Source organism: Phyllopteryx taeniolatus, chromosome 13 (genome assembly GCF_024500385.1).
Source record: "Phyllopteryx taeniolatus isolate TA_2022b chromosome 13, UOR_Ptae_1.2, whole genome shotgun sequence".
Lineage (NCBI taxonomy): Eukaryota > Metazoa > Chordata > Actinopteri > Syngnathiformes > Syngnathidae > Phyllopteryx > Phyllopteryx taeniolatus.
Window position 1 is genome coordinate 7420325 of NC_084514.1, and position 10135 is coordinate 7430459.

The window sequence follows — 10135 nt, forward strand, 5'->3', positions numbered from 1 at the left end:
AAACTTGGATTATTGGAATAAAGCTTTATTTCAAGTGTTTTTAACGTCGTGCTCTTTTCTCAGCGGACTCAGACGACTTAGTCCAGGAAGGTGAGCAGATCAGACAATGGGTGACATCGTGTGACATTATGTGACATCACGTGACATCATCGTGCCGCGCCTCCGCCCACAGACGAGCTGCCATATTTCCAGTGTTTCTTTGTGGACGAGGACGAAGGCCAGTTTCCCTTCTACGCATTCTCGCCGCTGCAGGTTTGAGGCGGACCAGCCGATGACGGCCATTTTAGAGCCCGACAACACGCACCACCTGCAGAGCAGAGCAGATGTGGCATCTGTAAAGCTGACATTGACACTGGAATTTTAAAGAGTAATGCCACAATATAGATGAGAAGTGGCATCTGTAAAGCTGTCGTTTAGGCTGGAGTTTAATGATGAATTAAGCTTTATCGAGAAGGTGTGGCATCTGTAAAGCTGACCTTCATGGTTGAGCAGGGGATTGTGGGTAATTCTTACTAATTGGACAGATCCATTTGATTTCAGATTTGGTTGAGCTCTCCTACCAAATATGTGCAGCCAATGTCATTCCTTTACATTTTTGTAATTTCTTTTTCATTTTACTTTATTTTATTGTTTTAGTTTTAATTGTAGTTTATTTTGGATGGATGGGGGAGTTATTTGATTATTTTTTTGTTTTACTTATTTTATTTATTATGGAGTTATTTCATTTTGATGTTTGTATTTCTAATTTATTATTTTGCCGTTTTATTTTTGTTTTTTAGTTAATGTTTATTTTTTTGCTAATTTATGTAGCTACCCAATATTTCATACAATTTCATTTTGAGTTGCTTTGTTCTTAGTTATTTTATTAATTTTTATTTTTAGTTATTGTATGGATTTGCATTTCATTCATCTTTTATGAAGTTATTTCAGTTTTGTTTTTTGTTTTAGTTTTTTCATTCTGTTATTAGTTATTTTATTTTAAGTCGTTTTATTATGTTTTTATTTTTTGTCATTTTTGGGGTATTTTTTAAATTTATGTAGGTATTAAGTATTCATGTTTTTATGGTTTAGTTATTCTATATAATTATTAGTTACTTTTTATTTGTAGTTATTCTTTTTCTAGTTATATTTTCTTCATTTAATTTTTTGTTCATTTAAATGTGGTAATTTTTTTTATTTTTTTTTTAATTTTTTTTTTTATTCAAATCTTCAAAATTATCTTAATTCTTGAAGTCTATAAACAACCTATTATTTTAGTTTGTTATTTGATTGTTTATTTAATTGTAATTATTTGTGCATTTATTTTTCAGCTGATTTATTTATTATTATTTGTAGTTATTTTAATGCAATGGATTATTGACGAATAAGCATAGTAATAACCTGAATTTCTTTCAACGTGCGATATTACCTCTAATCGTGGCCTCCTCCACTTTTGTCAGACTTTAATTATAAACACAACACGCATGCGTCGCCTGGAGGGCAGACGTGGCATCTGTAAAGCTGCCACTCACGGGTGGCTTTTGAAAACCACTACGAATAATACATGATCAAACAACACTTACTAGTAGTACAGCTAGTAGTACCACCCCGCATGTCTTTGCCACAACACACACCACCTGCAGAGCAGAGCAGAGCAGATGTGGCATCTGTAAAGTTTACATTGACAGTGGAAGTTTAAAGAGAAATGCCGCAATATAGATCAGAAGTGGCATCTGTAAAGCTGTCATTTAGGCTGGAGTTTAATAATGAATTAAGCTTTATCGAGAAGGTGTGGCATCTGTAAAGCTGACCTTCATGGTGGAGTTTAAAAAAGACACACCGCTATATCGAGCAGGCATGGCATCTGTAAAGCTGACCTTTTCAAATTCTTATGTTTTTAATCCAAAAAAAACCAACAACAACAATTTCTTTAAGTTGTTGTTATTTAATTTTTTAATGAAAATAAAAAATTGACGAAAGGTGGCGCGATGCATGCTTTTAGCTGGACAATTGGATAGATGATCATATAGTCGTATACAGTGGGGCCTTGACGTACGAGTTCAATTCGCTGGGTAACCACCCTCATATCTCAAAACACTCAACTCAACTCACCTTTCCCCATTGAAATGAATGGAAATGCAACCAATCGGTTCCAGCCTCCCCAAAACACACCCAAAATTATTTGTTTTGAACATTTTTCCAAAAGAAAAACTGCCCTCTACAGTATTGCACTGTATAAAATATTTGTTTTGTACATAACCTGCAAACAGAAAAAACTTGACTGTACGTCTATGTATTATCCTTCTTCTGCTGTTGGCCGTTGGCAAACCAATTTCATGGCACGTTACTGCCACCGACTGGGTTTGTCCTTCCACTGCACCGAAACCAATGTGACTTGAAGGTGGTATTGTGAAGTGTGTTGCCACCATCAAGCGGTCAGGGTGTGATGCTCAAATTTTACTCGTATCTCAAGACGGAAAATAGGTCAGGTGAAGGCCTGTATCTCAAAAAAGGCACTCCTTTTTTTGTGTGTGTATTCTTTTTATCGTGTCTTTTCATTTTCAATCGTCCGGAATGAGCATGCTGCATATATATGAGAGTAGGGCCCGACCGATATAGATTTTAGGCCGATCCCGATTTCAATATTTGGCAGAACGAAATTCTGATAACCGATTAAGCGGCCGATTTATTGAAAAAAATATATAAAGAATTAAATAACTTTTTTTTTTGTCCCTTAACGCTTACAACAATAAAGACATTAATTATAGGCAGAACGTTTGACTTTTTTACAGTACTTTGTCCTTTTGTATTTGTGTAACTCGACAACAGAGACAAGAATCGACTGATTTATTTGCCAATTTTTGAAACTTTTTTAAAAATGTTTCAATGTCGTTATCTTTGTCTCATGTTGTAACGTGTTAATGTTGAAAAGAAAGAAAAAAAAAAAACGGCCGATGAATTGGTCGAGCCCTATATGAGAGCTCCCAAAACATTCGGATGGGGAGAAAAAAAGCTACCTAAAAAGTCTTATTATTAAATCAGCAGACATGCGCCAATGTTTACGTTGGCTCACAGTGAACCCATTTGAGTTCATTTGGACTGTTTTGACCACCACAGGTTGTTTTCTGTCTTTCCCTAAACAGACCAAAAATGCACTGTTGATGACTACTGATGTACATTACTATGACATCCAAATGGACAAAAGCACTGAATTGTTGCATGTCGGCAGACGGAATGCAGAGATGGCGAGATTTCTTTCTGAAAGAAATGAATACGACTAATAGTACACGTTGTTTTGATGAAGCGGCGCCTTGTTTATCAGCAGCCTGTTGTTTGCCAAGCTTGATGACAGTTAATGTAGCGTGAGATGATAATCCTACTGTAACTGTAAATCTATATCTTTTTTTAATCATAATGAAAATTAAAAATAAGTAGGACACGTCTTGTGTCAGTGAATGGTGCACGCAAGCAAAATGAACGTTGCTGCCCATGTTTTGCAATATTTCTACAGAGATGACTATATTTCGAATCTATTTTATGAAGTATTGTATATTTATTTTTTAGGTTAAACGTGTGCAATGTATGAGGTCAAAGCTACCTGAAATCTGCATGTGTGTGTGTGTGTGTGTGTGTGTGTGAGTCTTAAAATGAGAAGTAACAGAAACATTGTACAGTTGATATAAAAGGTTTACACACCCCTGTTCAAATGCCAGATTTTTGTGATATAAAAAAATTAGACCAAGATAAATAATTTGGAAACTTTTTCCACCATTATTCTACGACTTAGTTGAAAAATTAAATATTTTTGACTATCACCATTTAAAGCGCTTCTGAGCAACGCCAACTCCAAATAAAGTTCAGCTGCTCTAGTGGGCTTTAGTAACGTTATCTCAGCTGTTACTTCTCCTCTCAAAAGGTTTTTTTTGTTTTTTTTTCAATTGCGTTGTGCAGGTTATAGGTCACATTAATGGTAGGGACATTTTTTTTTACAAATGATTTATCCATCAAGATTTCTTTTTTGACCAGGGGTTTGTAGATTTTTTGCATCTACTGTAAATGTAAATACAAGTTTGATCCTCACTGAGAAGAATAATAGAACAACAGCACCATTGTGTCCGCTCGTGCTGCTTGGATTTGACATTCAATAAAAGAGTCACGCAAGTGTCTGTTCATGTGGAAAGTCTTTATTTAACACAAAATCTATTTTGGTATTTTAATCACTTCATATTGTTCTGTCAGAACCTAAAATAAACAACAATTATTTTGTAATATTTACATTTGATTGAATTTTGGAAGGAAAATTCAGAAAATTCTGGAAGGAGCGAAATGAAGTAGTTCTGAGCATCCCAGACAGAGACCAAAGTTTATAAAACTTTGCAGGTGGTGTGTGTTGTGGCAAATGTTCATTACCTGAACATATTGTTTCATTAGAGCCCACAAATTGTTTTTTAAATAATTACATTTTAATCACTTCATATAGTTCAAAGAATGTGAAATAAGAGAAAGTATTTTTAAAAAATTGTATTGTTCTGATGGAACCCAAAATACAGAGAAAACATAGAGAATTTATTTTCGAAATATTTCATTTAATTCTATTTTTTGTTTTTAATCCTTTTATTTTTTGTATTTTAATCAATTCATATGATTCTATTTTATCTTTATTGTGCTTCAATCTTTTTATTTTGGTATTTGAGTCATTTCATTTCGACCAAACGGAGCCTTCAATAAACCAAAATTCCCATTTTAATTCACCAAAATTTCCTATTTCAATCATTTTATTTTTGTTTTAGTCAATTCATGTTAGTCCAAAAAATATCAAAATAAACAAGTTTCTATTTTATTGACATTTAAAATTTGTTGTACTATTTTATTGTCGTGTTATGATGTTTCATTTTATTTTTAACCACTTCACATTGTTCTTAGCCTGAAATAAGCACAAAAAAAAAATAATCCTACTTATTAATCATTCTAACATTTTTTGAAATGTATACCATTTTATTTAATCATTTCCTAATGGTATGTCAGAGGCTGAACCAATATATAACTTAATTTCATTAATCTAAAGCCAAAACCCTGAAACAAGGACCCAGGTGGCTTATGACTGCAAGGCGCACACTCCACACAAAGAGGAAAATCCCCCCCTGCAACCCAGCAGGGGCGACCGGCGACACTATTTCTCTCTGCTTTTGTTGCGATTATGGGAAAGACTGACTCTGTCTTTCTTACCTCTCTTGGCTCGGTTTGTGACAACTTTTTGGCAGCATATAATAAAACACTGCACTGAGACGCGTTTTTGATGGAAATGAGTTCCACTCCAGTTAGCACACATCCTTTGTGCATTCAGAGCAAAGTTGGCAGTGGGAAGGAAAGAGCTCATTGTGACTCAATACGATTTGCAATGCTGATGATCAAGCTTCAACTTGTCCATCACTCTTGTGTTTGTGTGTGTGTGTGTGTGTCACGCTATTCGATCACGGTTGGTCCACGCCATCGCATGTTGCCTCCGCGTCATGACACCATTGCCTAAATCAGATTAGTGACGTCACCTCCCCTCACCCCATTCCAGCTCCTGTGTGTGTGTGGTGCAATGCTGCCGAGTTCACTGCAGGTCGTTCACGCTGCCCGGTCGCACTGGCCCCTGCAGCTGTCACCTGGCAACGGCACAGGCACCACCCTGTCTAGTGTTTGTCAATAGACGACACATACACTCAGACACGCACAATAATGACTGAAATGTTGTTTATTTCATCTGTTTTCTACAACAGACACAAAGGGGCTTTTTTTTTTTTAAAGCTAAGTAAGACCATATTAACCCTTAGGAGCTTCTATAACACAGCATGTGGGCTCACATTTAACATATCAGTAGCGAGGACATTGAGAACATTGAAAAGGTCTAATATTTTGCTGCATGCTTTGAATGGAAAATCTAATAAATGGGTTAATCTTTTGCAACATCTTTATTATGAAATATTCATGTCAAATATTCATTGTATTTGGGGGATTTTTCCATGAATAACCTACACTTATTGTTTCAGGGGGCGAGGCGTACATGCTGCATGCTTTGAATGAAAAATAAAATATAAAAATATTTAAAAAAGTGGTCCGAATAGAGTTCTTAACATTAAAAGGTGGCAGTATTTTATGTTGATATAAATGTTGGGACAACGTTTGCATTTTCAGTGGAACAGTTTGCTGCATGCTTTGAATGGGTTAAAAGGAGCTCAATCTGTTGGATGAATATACAAATAAGTAGTGCAACTTTCCAACTTAACGTACAAAAATGCAATAGTTTATGTTAAGGTAAATGTGGGAGGGATCAAACGTCATTTTCAATAGGACTTCTTTTTTTGCTTTTGTCGCTAATATTTTTTTTCCATTTTAAACAAAATCATCATGAAGTATAGATATGAAATAGTCATTGGGGAGTGTAGCTCTTAAACCCCCACCTTTATTTCAGGAACAAGGCAGCCTTGCAGAAAACAAAAGGTGTAACATTTTGCTGCATGCTTTGAATGGGGGAAAAGTAGCACCATCTGGTGGACAAGTATTCAAATTAAAGTTGTCTTAACATAAAGGATTACATCAGTTTATGTTAAAATAAACAGGGATTTTAAAAAAGGGGTATTTAATAGGACATTAGTATTTTTTCCCCTTTTTGAACAAGTCACTCTTTGAAAAGAACTTAAGCCTGAAATAAACATAAAATATTAATTATATTTCAGTGGATTTAAACACTTTATAACACAAAGTCTGGACCTGCACTCATCAGTTCAGTAGTGAGTGTGTGCCATCTTGCTGCATGCTTTGAATGGGGCCAAAAGTAGCCCCATCTGGTGGACAAAGTCGGAATTGATTCAATGGGACATTTGTTTGTGGTTGGGAACAAATGTGTCGGTGTCGGTTTTTGTGATGTGGTACAAAATGCCCCTAGACGCTCTCAAGGGTTAATCTGGAGCAAGGGTTTGTCATAATGAAATTAATGAAAAAAATATTTTTCATTGTCTCTTATTGTAAGCATTTGCATGTTAAATGCCATGGTTTTTAAAACTTAAAACCAGAATTCCTATGTGTGTTGAAACAAAAGGTTAAAACAACATTAGAAGAGCAAACAATAACATTTCAAAAAGCAAAGCAATCCTTATGAATGAATAGTCGTACAGTTAGGCTTTCTCATACGTGCGCACAGCCTGGACGCCCTCAAATGTCAAAGTCTGAGAAAACCACAAAAGACACAAGCATATTATTGATTGTTATATGTATTATGTAATAAATATTGTGGTCCCTCAACTTACAAGCGACCCGACTTATGAGATCTTTGCGATACGAGCCATCGCTCGGCCGTTTTCGTCTTGAGAAACCAAAAGTTGAGTTACAGCCACTAGCTATGGTGGCCCAAAACGTCACAAAAACTGCAGTTTAGCAGACAGTGAACAATTCTTCTTCTTCTTCTTTAAAAAAAAAAAAAAAAAAAAGAGGCTTTATGGTGTTGATTTTCAATCACAGTTGAAGTTTACTGTCAAACTAAACAAAGAGAATTACACTTTTCGTATTTAACCAAACCGCATTAACTGTCTTACGAAAGTCTGCTAGCTTAATGCTAACCCACAGTACAAAAAGCTGCAGACGGGCTAATTCAACTAGCATTGATTTTGCATGTATTATTATTATTATGACATTATTATTTTTTCTTATTTATTTATTATTATATGTTATTTATCCTCCATGACCCTAGTGAGGAAAAGCGGTGCGAAAAACGACTAATTGCAGCTTTGATGCGATTATCTTCTGCTGTATTTCATCATCAAATCTACATGTAGTATGCTTTGTTTGTTTTCAGAAAATAAAATACCTGAGAGTGCCATTTAACTGATTAATAAAAAACATTCCAACATTTTTTTTCCGTTGGTGTTTTTTGGGGCACTCGGACAGATTAATGGCAGTTTCATTGATTTCAAAGATGATTTGCAATGCAATTGTTTTGGGTTACGAGCGGTCATGGAATGAATTCAACTCGTAAGTCAAGGCACCACTGCATTAATGACGTCATCTCACCATCACCATCTTCCCATCCTTGATCTCTCGGACAAATTTGGTCTCTTTGCCGTCCCACTTTTGCACTTGCACAAATTTTTCTCCTTCCATGGTGAAGGTGGACTGTAAAGAAAAAAATGCAAATTATTAGTATTCGTATTGATCTGTCACTAATAATACTGCATTGATGCAGTGGCATTACTTTGACTTGTCGGTCATCAGGCGTGTTCTCGTCAAACTCCTCACCCAGTTTGGCGGTGAGCTTGGTGTTCCGGAAGGTGCTGAGGGTGTTCACCACCACTTTGTCCCCATCCTGGCTGATCACCACTGTGGGTTTGGTCACGTTGCCCACTTGTCTTGTGGCAAAGCCCACCCCTTTTGTTTTCATGTGATGATTTGATTTGAAATACAATCACAATAACATTTTAAAAAAGCGGCTCGCGTTGGTAAAATTTCATATTTTTCAATAACATTTGATATTATTATCTACATATTAAGTGATGCTAAGCAGCACTGTTTTTTTAAACAATTGTTTTTATAAAATGTTTTAAAAAATGTTTTTCCTGGGTGCTACAGCGACCATCATTTTTTAAATGTCAAACTATGTATAAATATGTATGAAATTATACAAATTGCATTGCTGGTAAACATTTGTATTTGTTTTCTATATTTTTAAATAATTGTTTCAATCTGTATTTCAATAAGTGACACTATGCAGCATTGTTTTTTTTTAAATATATGTATGAAAATACATGTACATGGGGTGTACTTGATAAAAGCCCCAAATTTTACAAATATTTCTGATAAACATCTATGTTACAACAAGTGACACTACGCAGTTTTTTAAATTGAAAATATATTCAAATATGTGTGAAACATTTTTAGTTTATTCATTGACATACAGTGCGTGATAAAATAACGTTGCAAATATTTTACAATATCTAGAGTACATTATAAGTGACGGATATTTTTATTATTTAAAAAAGTAAACATACAGGTCTTATTCAGATTTACACTTTAAAGAACGTTTTTTTCTTGCCCCCACAAATGCACATTAACAGTTAACATCTTTATTACAAATGACATAGTAAATAGTGTTATTATTTGTGTATAATGTATTACAATGTATAATTTATATAATTTTAAAGTTGTTTCTTCATGGATGCACATCGTTGGTAAAATGTTACAAATATTTTTAAATATTTTACATCCAAATAACTAACACTCAGCAGGGTTGAACTTATTTGATTTTGTATGTAATATGCAGAACATTTCAAAGAAAGTTTCCTCACTGATGCACAATACTTGTGAAAATGTCACAAATATTGAAATACTGTTTTACATCTTGACAACTGACGCGTGATGGGAGCATGCACACACCTTGCAGAAACTACTCACCGAGCACATTCATGTACTCATCAAAGTTGTGGCTGTCCACCAGTTTCCACTTAGCGCAGAAAGCATCCACCATTTTAGCGGATTTTTATTCAAGTGTGTATAAAAACAATAATAAAGTCACACCGTACAAATCTCTTGCTTCAGTGTTGTTAATCCAAGTCGCGCCGAGGTTCTGTCATAAAATTCTGGGAGGCGGGTGAAGCGAGAAAGCGGATTGGACGGCCCATCTGGCCAAGACGTGCCCTCCAATTGGTCCAAATTGAGAAATTACCGTAAAAGGCTGATTCATCTAGAAACGGCCCGTTGGCTGGCCGCCATTTTATTTATTGCATAATTAAAAAAAAAAAAAGTTACATAAAACATTTTTACTTTAAATAGATTCCTACCTGTATAATAAAAAATATAAATTAAAAACGAAAAAGAATTAGACATGACATTTTCCTTCATAGACAATCATCAAGCTCTTCATTAGGTAGACAAAATCCTAATTATAATAATTTGTTTTAAAAATATCACATATACACATAAAAAGCACCCAAAATTGACAAGTCAAAATAATTTTGAATTAAAAATCTTCATATGATCATGAAAAGCATCCAAAAATAATAATACGACTAGAAAGATTTGAAATTAAAATAATTTGTTTCAAACTATATAATATACACATCCAGTATATGCAACCAGTAAGAAAAAAAAAATACATTTTCCAAAAGTAACAAGACATGAG

General features: G+C 34.6%; 2 protein-coding genes across 13 annotated transcripts in view; one reads left to right on the plus strand and one right to left on the minus strand.

Annotated features, from left to right (window-relative positions):
- The window catches only part of si:ch211-266g18.10 (trichohyalin), a 23731-nt gene extending 19586 nt beyond the window's left edge, over positions 1–4145 (plus strand). For all 10 annotated transcript variants that reach the window (XM_061794466.1, XM_061794469.1, XM_061794468.1 and 7 more), the window contains 2 exons: positions 64–90; positions 173–4145. In XM_061794466.1, the coding sequence (XP_061650450.1) occupies positions 64–90; positions 173–258 (113 nt within the window). In that variant the 3' untranslated portion in view covers positions 259–4145. The remainder of the gene's footprint in view (positions 1–63; positions 91–172) is intronic.
- Positions 10–9603, minus strand: LOC133487607 (fatty acid-binding protein, brain-like). Of its 3 annotated transcripts, XM_061794477.1 has the most exons (5): positions 9409–9603; positions 8213–8385; positions 8032–8133; positions 1563–1616; positions 10–307 (listed from the first exon to the last, which is right to left on the minus strand). In XM_061794477.1, the coding sequence occupies exons 1-5, from the start codon at positions 9479–9481 to the stop codon at positions 284–286; spliced, it is 426 nt and encodes a 141-aa protein (XP_061650461.1). In that variant the 5' UTR covers positions 9482–9603; the 3' UTR covers positions 10–283. The 3 variants fall into 3 exon arrangements, with proteins under 3 accessions (XP_061650461.1, XP_061650463.1, XP_061650462.1); XM_061794479.1 differs by lacking the exon at positions 1563–1616; XM_061794478.1 differs by lacking the exons at positions 10–307; positions 1563–1616 and adding an exon at positions 5705–7190 and having other exon boundaries at positions 9409–9602.
- Positions 9604–10135: the final 532 nt, after the last annotated feature.